This window comes from Papio anubis, chromosome 20, assembly GCF_008728515.1.
Source record: "Papio anubis isolate 15944 chromosome 20, Panubis1.0, whole genome shotgun sequence".
NCBI classification, from domain to species: Eukaryota; Metazoa; Chordata; class Mammalia; order Primates; family Cercopithecidae; genus Papio; species Papio anubis.
The window spans coordinates 7,287,801-7,304,817 of NC_044995.1; the positions used below are offsets into that span (position 1 = coordinate 7,287,801).

General features: G+C 43.9%; 1 protein-coding gene across 8 annotated transcripts in view; it reads right to left on the reverse strand.

Annotated features, from left to right (window-relative positions):
- Positions 1 to 2,961: 2,961 nt before the first annotated feature.
- The window catches only part of ZNF83 (zinc finger protein 83), a 57,614-nt gene continuing 43,558 nt past the window's right edge, over positions 2,962 to 17,017 (reverse strand). For 3 of the 8 annotated variants that reach the window (XM_031660198.1, XM_009195169.4, XM_031660199.1), the window contains 2 exons: positions 11,547 to 11,673; positions 3,874 to 5,619 (listed from right to left, as the gene is read on the reverse strand). In XM_031660198.1, the coding sequence (XP_031516058.1) occupies positions 3,920 to 5,619; positions 11,547 to 11,673 (1,827 nt within the window). In that variant the 3' untranslated portion in view covers positions 3,874 to 3,919. Of the gene's footprint in view, positions 3,395 to 3,717; positions 5,620 to 7,858; positions 8,640 to 9,386; positions 9,433 to 10,368; positions 10,502 to 11,523; positions 11,674 to 17,017 lie in introns of those variants that run through there. The other 5 variants (XR_004180429.1, XM_031660202.1, XM_031660203.1 and 2 more) reach the window with 5 other exon arrangements.

Here is a 17,017-nt window from a genome sequence, read left to right on the forward strand (position 1 = left end):
TAGATGGGACATAATTAACTCAGAGTTATAAAAAAATAAATTTTATTGACACATGAAATTTATGATACATTCTAAATAAAACAATAGAAAATGTAGCCTGGTCAACAGTGAAACCACATCTCTACCAAAAAATACAAAAATTAACTGGGCATGGTGGTGGTGCGCATGTAGTCCCATCTACTAGGGAGGCCGAGGCAGGAGAATTGCTTGAACCTGGGAGGCGGAGGTTGCAGTGAGCCATGATCGCTCCATTGCAATCCAGCCTGGGTGACAGAGTGAGACACTGTCTCAAAAAACAAACAATAGAAAATGTAATGCTGGCAGTTTAATGGGATTCCTAATCAAGAACATGCTATTGTGGTTTTTTTTTTTTTTTAAATAATTAAACTCTCCTCTTTGGACCAGATACAGTGGCTCACATCTATAATCCCAACACTTTTAGGAGGCCAAGCAGAAGTATCACTTGAGCTCAGGAGTTCAAAACCACTCTGGGACACGTAGCGAAACCTCGTCTCTACAAATAGAAAAAAAGAAAAAAATGCTAAAAAATCCTCTTCTCTGTGATAACTATTCTTTTCAATTTCAAGATTAAGATCAATTTTTCCTCAATCTTGCTACATGACAGCTACTGCCATTCAATGGAGATGTGGCTAACATTTCCCCTGCATTACCTCTACCTTACATGTAATCACTTCCTATTAACGTATTAATCTCCTCCAGTAAAAACTGCAGTCTCTTGAGGTCTTGGATTGCTCTGTTTCATGATTGGTTGGTTAGAGCATTTCTTTCCTATAATCCACACTGGCCCTCTGTGAAGAATGCCCTGTATGCAATAATATGACTGATATCACAGCTTTACATTATTCTCAGCCCCTTACAAATCTTAATTCAGCCGTTTTTTTCCTTTTTTTTTTTTTTCTTTGAAATACTCTGTCATCCAGGCTGGAATGAAGTGGCACAATCTAGGCTCACTGCAACCTCCGCCTCACGGGTTTAAGTGATTCTCCTGCCTTAGCCTCTCATAGCTGGGATTACAAGCGTGTGTCACTATGCCTGGCGTGTTTTTGTATTTTTAGTAGAGATGCGGTTTCACTTTCTTGCCCAAGCTGGTCTCGAACTCCTGATCTCAGGTGATATACCTGCCTCGGCCTCCCAAAGTGTTGGAATTACAGGAGTAAGCAACAATGCCTGGCCCATTGTTGTTTTTGAGGAGCATCACAGAAGCACATACGTAGGCAACAATCTCCGTCTGGTTCTGTTTCCTTTTCTTTGTGTGTGTTTTTTTTTTTTTTAGATGGAGTCTCACCTGTCACCCAGGCTGAAGTGCAGTGGCGCAATCTCGGCCCACTGCAAGCTCCGCCTCCTAGATTCAAGCAATTCTGCCTCAGTCTCCCGAGTGGCTGGGATTACAGGTGCCAGCCACAATGTCTGGCTAATTTTTGTTATTTTTAGTAAAGATGGGGTTTCACCATGCTGGCCAGGCTGTTCTCAAACTCCTGACCTCAAGTGATCCACCCATGTCCGCCTCCCAAAGTGCTGGGATTAGCCAATATTCAGCCAATATTTAATTTCAAAAGATAGTGTCCCTGTTTCACAGGAATATGGAGAGAAATGATCTCACCTAATGAAGTAGGCCATTTTTTCCTATTCTTGCCTATAGATCATGAAATGACTAAGAAAGACATCATAAAAACATTTCTAATGTCAGCTTGAAAGTTAACATTGGTAAAGAAGTCTTTCTCCTTCAATAATGTAATCAATTATTTTATGACCTGAAGGTAACTGGCCATTTCCAAATGTCTTTGAGTCTTTGATGTATGTCATGACTTTTAACATATTTTGAATTGTAATTATTCTGCAGAATATAATATAAAAGATTAATGGCAGAGAATTAGACTTCCTATGAGCTCTCAGATGGATTATAGTCTGTGAATTGGTTAATTTACCATATCACTACATTTGTGTTTGTTCCACTATAATTTTTTTTTTTTTTTTTGAGATGGAGTCTCACTCTTGCCCAGGCTGAAGTGCAGTGGTGAGATCTCAGCTCACTGCAAGCTCCGCCTCCCAGGTTCAAGTGATTCTCCTGCCTCAGCCTCTCAAATAGCTGGGATTACAGGCACCCACTACCACACCTGGCTAATTTTTGTATTTTTAGTAGAGATGGGGTTTCACTATGTTGGTCAAGCCGGTCTCAAACTCCTGACCTCATGATCCACCCAACTCGGCCTCCCAGTGTGCTGGGATTACAGGCGTGAGCCACCACACCTGGAATCCACTATGAATTATTTTTTGAGACAGAGTCTCACTCTCTCGACCAGGCTGGAGTGCAGTGGCACGATCTTGGCTCACTGCAACCTCTGGCTGCCAGATTCAAGCAACTCTCCTGTCTCAGCCTCCCGAGCAGCTGGGACTACAGGCGTGCACTGCTACCCCCAGCTATTTTTTGTATTTTTAGTAGAGACAGGGTTTCACCATGTTGGTTGGCAGGATGGTCTCAATCTCTTGATCTAATGATCCACCCGCCTCGGCCTCGGCCTCCCAAAGTGCTGAGATTACAGGAATGAGCCACTGCATCCAGCCCTCCAGTATGAATATATATATATATATATTTTTAAAAGACAGAGTCTTGCTCTATCGCCCAGGCTGGAGTGCAGTGGCGCAATCTCGGCTCACTGCAAGCTCCGCCTCCCGGGTTCATGCCATTCTCCTGTCTCAGCCTTCTGAGTAGCTGGGACTACAGGCGCCCACCACCACACTCGGCTAATTTTTTGTATTTTTAGTAGAGACGGGGTTTCACTGTGTTAGCCAGGATGGTCTCGAACTCCTGACCTTGTGATCCGCCTGCCTCGGCCTCCCAAAGTGCTGAGATTACAGGCGTGAGCCACCGCGCCCGGCCTCCACTATGAATTTTTAATGAACCATGAGAATGCATCTTAGACTAGTGACCTTTCCAGATTTACTACATTTACTTGGTTTTTACTGAGTAGATCTCTCATGACAAAATAATGAATATTACACTGAAAGGCTTATTACATTCATTATCTTTGTGTAGTTACTCTCCAGTATAAACCCTGTGATGTTCCAGTTTTGATGCTTGGGTAAAAGCCTAAGCATGCACATTCCCTTTGTATGGTTTCATCAAAGTTTTTGATGCCTAGTAAGACTATGGCCTGCAGAAAATCTCTATCACATATAATTATATAAAGGCTCTTTAGTATGGATTCTCTGATATTGATGAATGTTTGAAGTCATAATGGTTTCCCACTCAGTGTTTTTGTTTCTCAAGGAGGACATTTTGCTATATTGTACAATGTGAGAGTTGTGCCGGAAGACCTTGCCACTTTCATTACATTTGTTAGGTTTCTCACCAGCAAGAATTCTTTGAAAAATCCTGATCTCAGACTTTTTTTTTTTTTTTTTTTTTTTTTTTTTTGAGACGGAGTCTCGCTCTGTCGCCCAGGCTGGAGTGCAGTGGCCGGATCTCAGCTCACTGCAAGCTCCGCCTCCCGGGTTCACGCCATTCTCCTGCCTCAGCCTCCCGAGCAGCTGGGACTACAGGCGCCCGCCACCTCGCCCGGCTAGTTTTTTGTATTTTTTAATAGAGACGGGGTTTCACCGGGTTAGCCAGGATGGTCTCGATCTCCTGACCTCGTGATCCGCCCGTCTCGGCCTCCCAAAGTGCTGGGATTACAGGCTTGAGCCACCGCGCCCGGCCTGATCTCAGACTTTTACCTTAAGGCCTTGCCACTTTCAATACATTAGTAAAGTTTCTCTCCCCTATGGACTAGCTAATGGTTATTAAGCCTTGAACAAAACTAAAGGCTCTGCTACATTCATTATACTTGCAAAGTTTTTCTCCAGTATAAATTATTGTATGTGTTGCAAGGCTTTAATGCTGACTGAACCCTCTGCCACATTAATTACATTTGTTAGATTTCTCTCCGGCATGAAATCTCTGATGACCAACAAGATATGAACTGTCGCGGAAGAGTTTGCCACATTCATTACATTTGAAAGGTTTCTCTCCAGTATGGGTCACATGATGATTAGTAAGGCTTGAACGCACACTGAAAGCTTTGCCACATTCATTACATTTGTAAGGTTTCTCTCCAACGTGAATTTTCCGATGATGTGCTAGGGATGAGTTTAGACTGAAGACCTTCCCACATTCATTACATTTATAAGGTTTTTCTCCAGTATGAATTCTCCGATGATATGCAAGGTATGAATTTTGACTGAAGACTCTGCCACATTCATTACATTTGTAAGGTTTCTCTCCAGTATGAATTCTGCGATGTTGTACAAGATGTGAATTTTGACTGAATGCTTTGTCACACTCATCACACTTATAAGGTTTCTCACCAGTATGAATTAGCAGATGTTGGGCAAGGTATGAATTGCGACTGAAGACCTTGCCACATTCATTACATTTGTAAGGTTTCTCTCCAGTATGGATTCTCCAGTGATTTGCTAGGGATGACTTGTGACTGAAGACCTTGCCACATTCATCACATTTGTAGGGTTTCTCTCCAGTGTGAATTCTCCGATGTTGTGCAAGGTGTGAAATATGATTGAAGACCTTTCCACATTCATTACATTTGTAGGGTTTCTCTCCAGTATGAATGATCAGATGTTGTATAAGGTAGGAATTGCGACTAAACACCTTGCCACATTTGTTACATTTGTAAGGTTTTTCTCCAGTATGAATTGTCCGATGTTGTGCAAGGTGAGAAATTTGATGGAATACCTTTCCACATTCATTACATTTATAAGGTTTCTCTCCAGTATGAATTCTTTGATGTTGTGCAAGGTGTGAAATTTGATTAAAGACCTTGCCACATTCATTACATTTATATGGTTTCTCTCCAGTATGAATCCTGCGATGCTGTGCAAGGTGTGAAATATTATTGAAAACCTTGCCACATTCGTTACATTTATATGGCTTCTCTCCAGTATGAATTCTTCGATGACTTGCAAGGTTTGATTTTTTACTGAAGCTCTTGCCACATATATCACATTTAAGCTGCTTCTCCTCAGTATGGATTATTTGATGTATAGTAAAATGTAAGCCTTGGTGAAAGGACTTGCCACACTCATTACATTTGTAGTGTTCTGTCCCAATGTTTGCTTTCTCTTTTTGTGTGAATAACGAATCCACAAAATTATATTCATGTGTATGAGAAACGTGGGTTTTGACAGTAGAAGAAATACCCTGGGGTGGGGAAACTAAGGAACTACTATCGACAGATTTTTCCGTGTGATCATATTTGTATATTTTCCTTTCAGCTTGAAATAGCTGCAGTTCTGGTAGGTGTGACTGTAAGTTTAATCCAAGTTGATTTTTAATAGGCTTGTTTTGTACATCATCCTTTCTACCATGCATGTCTCTTCTACCAATGAGACTTTCCTTATAGGTCACACACACTCGTTTGTAATGTCTTTCATCATGTCTCCACCGACATTGAGAGTCATGTACATTTTTCTGGGTTTCACTGAAGCAAAAATCTTCTATGTCATGGCTTTCATGTCTTTCCAACATTACTGTCTGGAATATTTCTCCTGTGTTACTCTCCTTTTTTGTTGGTAATTCCTTGATCTCATATTTAGAAAAAAAACCTATAAGACATAAGGAACCCACAGTTTCCAATTAATTACAGATAGTCAATAAATATCTCCTATTGAAATATGTAATATTACACTAAGAGTAATACTTGTGTTAAAGGAAATTATAAAACTCCCAATCATGATTTTTAATTTTTTGGAGAACAAAAGGAACAGATATTTTCTTTTCTTTTTAAGATGGAGTCTTGCTCTGTTGCCCAGGCTGGAGTGCAGTGGCGCAGTCTCAGCTCACTGCAAGGTCCACCTCCCGGGTTCACGCCATTCTCCTGCCTCAGCCTCCCAAGTAGCTGGGACTACAGGCGCCCGCCACTACGCCTGGCTAATTTTTTATATTTCTAGTAGAGACGAGGTTTCACCATGTTAGCCAGGATGGTCTCGATCTCCTGACCTCATGATCTGCCCACCTCGGCTTCCCAAAGTGCTGGGATTACAGATGTGAGCCACCGCACCCGGCCAGGAACAGATATTTTCTTTTTTTTTTTTTTTTTTTTTTTTGAGACGGAGTCTCGCTCTGTCGCCCAGGCTGGAGTGCAGTGGCCGGATCTCAGCTCACTGCAAGCTCCGCCTCCTGGGTTCACGCCATTCTCCTGCCTCAGCCTCCAGAGTAGCTGGGACTACAGGCGCCCGCCACCTCGCCCGGCTAGTTTTTTGTATTTTTTAGTAGAGACGGGGTTTCACCGGGTTAGCCAGGATGGTCTGGATCTCCTGACCTTGTGATCCGCCCGTCTCGGCCTCCCAAAGTGCTGGGATTACAGGCTTGAGCCACCGCGCCTGGCCTGGAACAGATATTTTCTAATAGAGAAAGAGTGACTGCACATAATTCAAACTAACTGCAGAACAGTAGTATAAAGAAAGCTACGACCAACCACTTACATTGCAAAAATTAGTTAGGTTAGCTCCCCAAAAAGGAGAATTTTTCCAACATGAAGCCTGGGCATACTGCAATAGAAGGGAAACATGGCTGTCTAGTAATTGAAAAGAATTTTGGAATTGGGAAATTTATTGACTAAGGTCAGAGAAAACATTCTTTGGAGCAAACTGAAAAATAAAAGGTATACAACACAACGAAGGCACCCATGGTCTAAATGTTTGCACTGACCAAAATTAGTCTACTAAGATCCTATTCCCCAATATTATGTTATTGGAAGTGGGGACATTGGGCAACAATTAGGCCATGAGGAGGAAGCTCTAATGAACAGGATTAGTGCCTGTATAAGGAAAACCACTAGAGTGCTTGCTTCCTTTCACTCTGACATATGAGACACAGCAAGAAGCTGGCTGGGGCAAGGTGCAGTGGCTCAGGCCTGTAATCTCAGCAATTTGTGAGCCCAGGGTGGGTGAATCATCTGAGGTCAGGAGTTTGAGACCAGCCTGTCCAACATTATTAAACCCCATCTCTACTAAAAATACAAAAATTAGCAAAACTCCATTAAAAAAAAAAAAGCAGACTAGGGTAAAATAGAAAGAAGGCACCACCCAGGAAGTGTTTTTATGCATCTTGGACTTCACTGCTTACAGATTTATGAGAAATTATTTCCTGCAGTTTAAGGTGTTAAGCATCTCAATCTACAGTATTTCTTATGGTAGGTTGAGGTGGTTAAGACATGAAAAGCTCCATCTAATAAACCTGACAGACTGATAAATCTTTTTTCTTAACTAAAGTAACTTTTCCATCTTCACAAAAACTCTGCAGTATTCCCAGCCATCTACCAACAAACACTAACTTGCCAAAAGAAATTTGGAGTAAATTATTGCTTTTCAAATAAATAGAGTAGGTCCACCAATTTACACTGAAAGTAAGTGAGGTCAATGGTATTTGATCTTGGGCTGCAGACCCAGACATGTTCTTAAAAGTGGATGTCGTATTGACCTGGCAATCCCATTACTGGGTATATATCCAAAGGATTATAAATCATTTTACTATAAAGACACACGCACATGTATATTTCTTGCAGCAATAGTTACAATAACAAAGACTTAGAACCAAACCAAATGCCCATCAAGGATAGACTGGTTAAAGAAAATGTGGCACATGTATTCCATGGAATGCTATGCAGTCATAAAAAAGAATGAGACTGGCAGGACACAGTGGCTCACACCTGTAATCCCAGCACTTTGGAAGGCTAAGGTGGGCAGATCACCTGAAGTCAAGAGTTGGAGACCAGCCTGACCAACATGGTGAAACCCCGTCTCTACTAAAAATACAAAATTAGCCAGACAAGGTGGTGCATACCTGTAATTCCAGCTACTTTGGAGGCTGAGGTGGGAGAATCGCTTGAACCCGGGAGGCGGAGGTTGTGGTGAGCCGAGATCATGCCATTGCACTCCAGCCTGGGCAACAAGAGCGAAACTCCATTTCAAAAAAAAAAGAAGGAAAAGAAAAAAAAAAAGAATGAGATCATGTCCTTTGTAGGGACATGGATGAAGCTGAAAGCCATCATGCTCAGCAAACTAACACAGGAACAGAAAACCAAACACTGCATGTTCTGACTCATAAGTGAGTTGAACAATTAGAACACATGGACACAGGGACAGAAACAACATACAGCAGGGCCTATCGGGGTGGGGGGCAAGAGGAGGGAGAACATTGGGAAAAACACCTAATGCATGCAGGGCTTAAAACCTAGATGACGGGTTGATGGGTGCAGCAAATCACCATGGCACATGTATACCTACGTAACAAACCTGCACATTCTGCACATGTACCCCAGAACTTAAAGTAAAATTTAGACAGTGGCATGTCAACCATCATACAGAGCAGACATTGGTTTAGGCTGTATCCTGAGAAGACTGTCCAATAGATAAGCATGTGTCTTTCCTTACATAATGAGAGTAGTGTGGGGTCTGAGAGAGTACTGTGGATATTGAGGTGGTCAGAAATACAATATGTTAATAAGTGACAGTAGGCCGGGAGCAGTGGCTCACGCCTGTAATCCCAACACTTTGGGAGGCTCAGGCAGGTGGATCACCTGAAGTCAGGAGTACAAACCCAGCTTGGTCAACATGATGAAACCCTGTCTACTAAAAATACAAAAATTAGCTGGAGGTGGAGTTTGGCGCCTGTAATCCCAGCTATTGGAAAGGCTGAGGCAGTCGAATGACTTGAACCTAGGAGGAGGAGATAGCAGTGAGCAGAGATCATGCCACTGTACTCCAGCCTGAGCAACAGAGCAAGACTCCATGTGAAAAAATATAGTTCATCAGTTAAAATTTTGACTTTAGTGGAAAAGAACTGATTTAATAAAGAACATTAATAATATTGCATCCTTGCCTGGGCATGGTGGCTCACACCTGTAATCCCAGCACTTTGGGAGGCAGAGGCAGGCAGATCGCGAAGTCAAGAGATCGAGAATATTCTGGCCAACATGATGAAACCCTGTCTCCACTAAAAATGAAAAAATTAGCCCGGCATGGTGGTGCATGCTTGTAGTCACAACTACTCAGGAGACTGAGGTAGGAGAATCAATTGAACCTGGGAGGCAGAGGTTGCAGTGAGCCAAGATCGTGCCATTGCTCTCCAGTCTGATGAAAGAGCAAGACTCGGTCTCAAAAAAAAAGAACCCTATCTTCAACTCTGGGAAAAATTGCAACTGTGCAGCAAAAATGGAAGAAATTTTTAAAAGTATGATAAGGTGGGAAGGAAGCAGGTTTCCATCTCTTATAATGTATCCTATGAAATTTGTCAAACTGACCTATGAATTCTATTTATAGGCACATATTCAACAAATCCAACGTATAGATTCAGCATGATTTCAGCTCACCTCTTTCTCCCATGTTGAAGAGATTCTCTTGCCTCAGTCTCCTGACTACAGGCACCCGCCACCACGCCCGACTACTTTTTGTATTTTTAGTAAAAACAGGGTTTTATCATGTTGGCCAGGCTGGTCTCAAACCCCCGACCTCAAGTGTTCCGCTTGCCTCTCAAAGTGATGGGATTACAGGCAGCCACTGTATGTGGCCATTTTTCCTATTTCAAATAGACAACCAGACTATTTGAACAAGTACAGAGGGCTCTGCGCAGTATCCTGCGCCCCAGATGCAAAGGAGAAGCAGCCCAGATTTTTCTATCTCCTAATTAGGTGTTCCAAGTACAGGAAATGGGATGGAACCTGAATAGGTCAAGGGGCAGGTGTATCTAGAGGGACGGGGCAGTTCTGATCTATAGGGACAGAGAATGGAGCATCAGATGGAATCAAGTACAGAAGGAGAGACCACAGGGGAAAGAGACCTACCCCTTTGACACAGCCCGCCCTGTGCCGCAGAGTCAAGAAAACAAAGAGGTGACAGAAGCCAGATGACAGGGTGCTGCTCATCAGGATAAACACCCTGCCTTTGTCTCTGAGCTGCAGCAGCACCACTAGAGGGCAAAAGGTCAAACTAACACACATCTCAAGAGCACAGGGCACAGGCGTGGTGGCTCACCCCTGTAATCCCAGCACTTTGGGAGGCTGAGGCAGGCAAATCACCTGAGGTTGGTAGTTCGAGACCAATCTGGCCAACATGGCAAAACCTTGTCGCTATTAAAAATACAAAAATTAGCCAGGTGTGGTGGTGGTGCATACCTGTAAAAAGAAAAGAAGAGAAAAAGAGCGAGCAGAGGGATAAGTGAGGCAAAGAAATATGTCCATTCAGAGATCTCAGGATTTAAATGATGCTTTTCCCACAGAATTCTCTCACTTGCAAAGAGTTTCCCCACACACTATTTGAAGATGGAGCTTCCACTCTGCCCATCTGACCTCTTACCTGTGTTTACATCTGTAAAACATTCCCAGCCGGACACAGTGGTTCATGCCTGTAAGTAACCCCAGTACTTTGGGAGGCCGACGCAGGTGGATCACAAGGAGACCATCTTGGCCAAACTGGTGAAATCCCGTCTCTACTAAAAATACAAGAATTAGCTGGGCGTGGTGGCATGTGCCTGCAGTCCCAACTACTCAGGAGGCTGAGACAGGAGAACTGCTTGAACCCAAGAGGTGGAGGTTGCAGTGAACTGAGATCGTGTCACTGCACTCCAGCCTGGGAGACAGAGTGAGACTCTGGCTCAAAAAAATAATAATAATAAATAAATAATCCCCACCCATCTGAATTTTTTTGCTATTTTCACTTTATGTTACATAGTCCAGGGCTCTTTGCCTTGCTCCAACAGGTCAGAAAGAGACTCCTGCTTATAAAAAGTAGGAAACATGACATGTTGGAGCTTTTCTAGAGCTCCAGCCCTACGTTTCTGTAGGAAAGAAGACATTACAGATGGACCTAGGAAAATATCTCAAATTCCTCCATTGCCTGCCTTATTCTGAATCCTTAAAGAGCATTGTAATGTGTGGACATCAAGCTCTCTTCCAAGAACTACAAAATCGAAAGCACAGGAGTAGCAAACAGAAATCTGGATATCTTTAAAGTCTGCCATAAGGTTTTGTTTTTGTTTTTTGAGCCAGAGTCTCGCTCTGTTGCCAGGGTTGGAGTGCAGTGGCGTGTTCTCAGCTCACTGCAACCATTGCCTCCCAGGTTCAAGTGATAATCTTGCCTCAGCCTTTCTAGTAGCTGGGATTACAGGCGTGTGCCACCACACGACATTTCACCATGTTGGTGAGGCTGGTATCGAACTCCTAACCTGAAGTGATCCACAAGCATTGGCCTCCCAAAGTGCTCGGATTACAGGCATGAGTCACCATGCCTTGCCAGCCATAAGGTTTTAAGCCTACTTTACTTCTGGAAACCCCACTGAACTATCACGAAGAATGCAGAACATCTAAACAAAGGGCACAGTTAAAGTCCAGATGCTACATCATGACGCTTTTCATTTTGAAATCAATACAGCTTCCATTTCAGTCAAGCAAGGATGGGGCTCCCAGGAGGCAACTGGAGAAAATACAAAGATATGCAAGGGCACACCCCCACCTCTGGAGGGAAGTTATCCTCACCCAGGGAGACGAGGTTCCTATAATTCTCCAACATCACGTCTCTGTATAGAGTCCTCTGAGCAGGGTCCAGGCATTTCCACTCCTCCTGAGAGAATTCTATGGCCACATCCCTGAATGTCAGTAGACCCTGAAATGAAAACACATTTTAACCAAATGCTTATGGGAGGAGTTCTTATCTTTACAGAAGTGAGAAGAGGAGAGTGGTGACAACAAGGATTTAATTGTAGTGAATGTTCTGACAAATCTGAGTATGGGATTTTTCACAACATGATGTCTTCCCAGTGGTGTTTTATTATACTTTTTGAACAGGTCATAATACCCTCTCGGTATAAATTTCTTATGTTTGTGAAGAATACAAGAGACGCTCAAATAATAAATGCCTGGTTCCCATTATAGAAAAGTTAAAAACTTTTGGCCAGGTGCGGTGGCTCACACTTGTAATCCCAACACTTTGGGAGGCTGAGGCAGGTGGATCACAAGGTCAGAAGTTTGAGACTAGCCTGGACAATCTGGTGAAACTCTGTCTCTACTGAAAATACAAGCATTAGTTGGACATAGTGGTAGATGCCTGTAGTCCCAGCTACTCAGGGGGCTAAGGCAGGAGAATTGCTTGAACCCGGGAGGTGGAGGTTGCAGTGAGCCGAGATCGCACAGTTGCACTCCAACCTGGGCAACACAGACTGTCTCAAAAAGAAAATAAGAAAGAAATGTTAGAAATTTTTATTGACACACCAAGTGACACTCAGTATCTAGATGAGATAGAGCATGAGTAATGCCTTCAAAGATGACAATATTCACAGTGAAATGTCAGCCGGGCTCAATGGCTCATGCCTGTAATCCCAGCTACACAGGAGGCTGAGGCAGGAGACTTCCTTGATCCTGGGAGGCAGAGGTTGCAGTAATCCAAGATCACAACCACTGCACTCCAGCCTGTTCAACAGAAATTCCATCTCAAAAAATAAATCAATAAATAAAAAATTAAAAAATTTAGCTGGGCATGGTGGCAGGCACCTATGGTTCCAGCTGCTTGGAAGGCTGAGGTGGGAGGATGTCTTTACCCTGAGGGTAGAGGTTGCAGTGAGCTATGATCGCACCACTGAGCTTCAGCCTGGGCAACAAAGTGAGGCCCCATCTCAAAATAAAATAAAATACATGAAAACAAAATTACTCAAAGTACAAACATTTTGTAGATATATATATCCACAAAATAATAAAATATACACAGACTCACAAAAAACTAGAGTTGAATGCAAAGGGTTGTCATTTTCCCCAGATTTTCAAAATATGTACGTGTGTGTGTGTATATATATAAAGGTTTTAAAAATATAAAAAGTAGCAAGTTTTGTTTAACTCATCTTGTTGGAAAAGGATATTTTGGCAGTTGGAGGCAGGGGGGAATCTGTTCAGATCTAAGAAAACAGCAGATTACCCATCCTAGAAGCAATCACTCTTTTAACAGCCTTCCCTGGAGGAATCCTCAGATATTGGTAGTAATGCAGGCGAGCACAGAGGCAGTGACTATGACACTCTTTATACAGAGAAAAGTCACAAAGGACCCACATGTCATTCAGCCAATTTCCATGCAGGTGTCAAAGAGGAAGGTAGCCATGTTTACTAACATGAGAACGTGTAAATTTTCACAACCAGCAGGATCAAATATCAGAGTAAAATATTTACTAAAACACAAAGAACAACAGACACTGGGTGTCAGGCCTCTGAGCTCAAGCCTGCATGTATACATCCAGATGGCCTGAGGCAACCGAAAAGTACAAAGGAAGTGAAACAGTCAGCTCCTGTCTTAACTGATTGACCAACCTTATGACATTCTTCTTCTGGACAATGAGTCTTATGATCTCCCCACCATGCACTTTGTGACTCTCTCCTCTGCTGACAATAGATAACCACCTTGAACTGTAACTTTCCACTGCTTACCCCAGTCCTATAAAACTGCCTCTCATTTATCTCCCTTTGCTGACTCCTTTTTCGGACTCAGCTTGCCTGCACCCAGGTAAAATAAGCAGCCTTGATGCTCACACAAAACCTGTTTGGTGGTCTCTTCACACGGACGTGCATGACATTTGGTGAGACCCAGGACAGGAGGACTCCTTCGGGAGACTGACCTCCTGTCCTGGCCCCCATTCCATGAGGAGATCCACCTACGACCTCGGGTCCTCAGACAAACCAGCCCAAGGATTCAAATTGGGTAAGTGGTCTTTTTACTCTCTTCTCCAACTTTTCTCACTATCCCTCAACCTTTTTCTTCTTTCAATTTCAGCACTGCCTTTCAGTCTCTCCCTTCCCTTAATTTCAGTTCCTTTCCTTTTCTGGTAGAGACAGAGGATACTTGTTTTATCCATGAAACCAAAACTCCGGCGCTGGTCACGGACTTGGGAAGACAGTCTTCCTTTGGTGTTTAATCACTGCAGGGATGCCTGCCTGATTATTCACTCACATTTCAGATTTGTTTGATCACCGCAGGGACACCTGCCTTGATCCTCCACCTTGGTGGCAAGTACCACTGCCTCTGGGCAGCAAGTACCACCCCCTACTTGTGTCTCTACCCTTCTTTTCTCTAAACTTATCTTTTTACTATGGGCAACCATCCACCCTCCATTCCTCCTCCTTCCCCCTTAAGCCTGTGTTCTTAAAAACTTGAAACCTCTTCAACTCCCACCTGATCTAAAACCTAAGCATCTTATTTTCTCCTGCAACACTGCTTGGCCCCAATACAAACTTGATAATGGCTCTAAATGGCCAGAGAATGGCACTTTTTATTTCTCCATCCTACAAGACCTAAGTAATTTTTGTCATCAGATGGGCAAATGGTCTGAGGTGCCTTATGTCCAGGCATTTTTTACACTTTGCTCCCTCCCTAGCCTCTGCTCCCAATGTGACTAGTCCCAAATCCTTCTTTCCCTCCCGCCTGTCCCTTCAGTCCCAAACCCAAGTGCTGCTGAGTCTTCTGAATCCTCCTTTTCTGTAGACCCCTCTTTCCTCTCTCCCCCTTCCCAGGCCACTCCTCAGCAGGCTGAATCAAGTCCTGATTCTTCCTCAGCCTCTGCTCTCCCACCTTATAGCCCTGCTGTCACCTCCCCTCCCCACACCCAGTTTGGCTTACAATTTCGTTCTGCAGCAAATACTCCCCCACCTGCCCAACAATTTCCTCTTCAAGAGGTGGCTGGAGCTGAGGGCATCGTCAGAGTGCATGTACCATTTTCTCTAGCAGACCTTTCCCAAATTAATCAGTGCTTAGGCCCCTTCTCATGAGACCCCATTAAAGATATACAGGAAATCCAGTATTTAACCGAGTACTACAACCTAGAGTGACTTAAATGTCATCCTAACTTCTACCCTTTCCCCAGATGAGCGAGATAGAGTTTATACCCTAGCCCAGTCCCACACTGACACCCACTGTCGTCATGAGGAAGACCTTCAAGAAGGCATCAGTATAGTTGCCCAAGAAGATCCCAAGTGGGAATACCAGACAGGCTCGCCAGGTGTAGGTAGGTGAGATTATATGATTTCCTGCCTAGTTGAAGTGCTTAAAAAGACAGATTTCAAAGCTGTTAATTATGACAAACTTAAACTATCCAAGGTAAAGATGAAAACCCAGCCTAGTTCATGGTTCATCTGGCAGCAACACTGAGACACTTCACAGCCCTAGACCCTGAAGGGTCAGAAAGCCATCTCATTCTCAATATGCATTTTATCAACCAGTCAGCTCCTGACATTAGAAAAAAGCTCCAAAAATTGGAATCCATTCCTCAAACCCCACAACAGGAATTAATCAATCTCGTCTTTAAGGTGTGAAATAATAGGAGGCAGCCAAGTGGCAATGCATTTCTGAGTTACAATTACTTGCCTCTGCTGTGAGACAAAACTAAGCTGCACCTCCAGCACACAAGAACTTCAAAATGCCTAAGGTGCAGTGGTCAGGCATTCCTACAGGACCTCCTCCCTCAGGATCCTGTTTCAGGTGCCAGAAATCTGGCCACTGGGCCAAGGAATGCCTGCAGCCAGGGATTCCTCACAAGCCATGTCCCATCTGTTCAGGGACCCACTGGAAATCAGACTGCCCAGCTCACCCAGCAGCCACTCCTAAAGCCCCTAAAGCTCTGGCCCCGTGCTCTTTGACTCCTTCCCAGATCTGCTCAGCTTAGCAGCTGAAGACTGACACTGCCCCATCACCTCGGAAGACCCCTGGACCATCAGGGATGCCAAGCTTTGGGTAACTGTCACAGTGGAGCATAAGTCCATCCCCTGTTTAATTGATACAGGGGCTACTCACTACACATTACCTTCTTTTCAAGGGCCTGTTTCCCTTGCCTCCATAACTGTTGTGGGTATTGAAGGCCAGGCTGCTAGACCCTTTAAAACTTCCCAATTTGGTGCCAACTTGAACAATATTCTTTTATGCACTCCTTTGTTATCCCCACCTGCCCAGTTCCCTTATTAGGCTCAGACATTTTAACCAAATTACCTGCTTCCCTGACTGTTCCCGGACTACAGCCACATCTCATTGCTGCCCTTCTTTCCAACCCAAAGCTACCTTCACGTCTTCCTCTTGTCTCCCCTGACATTAACCCACAGGTATGGGACACCTCTACTCCCTCCCTGGCAACCAATCACACACCCATACCTAATCACCCTTACCCTGCTCAACACCAGTATCCCATCCCACAACAGGCTTTAAGGGGATTAAAGCCTGTTATCACTCGCCTTCTACAGCATGAGCTTCTAAAGTCTACAAACTCTCCTTACAATTACCCCATTTTTTTACCTGTCCAAAAAATGGACAAGTCTTACAGGTTGGTTCAGGATATGTGCCTTTTAAACCGAATTGTTTTGCCTATCCACCCTGTGGTGCCCAACTGGTACACCCTTTTGTCCTCAATATCTTCCTCCACAACTCACTATTCCATTCTTGATCTTTTTTTTTTTTGAGACAGAGTCTGGAGTGCAGTGGCGTGATCTTGGCTCACTGCAGGCTCTGCCTCCCAGGTTCCCACTATTCTCCTGCCTCAGCCTCCGCGAGTAGCTGTGACTACTAGGCGCCCGCCACCACACCTGGCTAATTTTTTGTATTTGTTTTTAGTAGAGATGGGGTTTCACTGTGTTAGCCAGGATGGTCTCGATCTTCTGACCCCGTGATCTGCCCATTTCGGCCTCCCAAAGTGCTGGGATTACAGGTGTGAGCCACCGCGCCTGGCCATATTCTTGATCTTAAAGATGCTTTTTTCACTATTCCCCTGCACACCTTGTCTCAGCCCCTCTTTGCTTTTTCCTGGACTGAACCTGAGACCCACCACTTCCAGCAGCTTACCTGGGCTATACTGCCACAAAGTTTCCGGGATAGCCCTCATTACCTCAGCCAAGCTCTTTCTCATCATTTAGTTACTTTCCACTCCTCTGCTTCCTACCTTATTCCAAACATTAATGACCTTCTACTCTGTAATCCCTCCTTTGAGTCT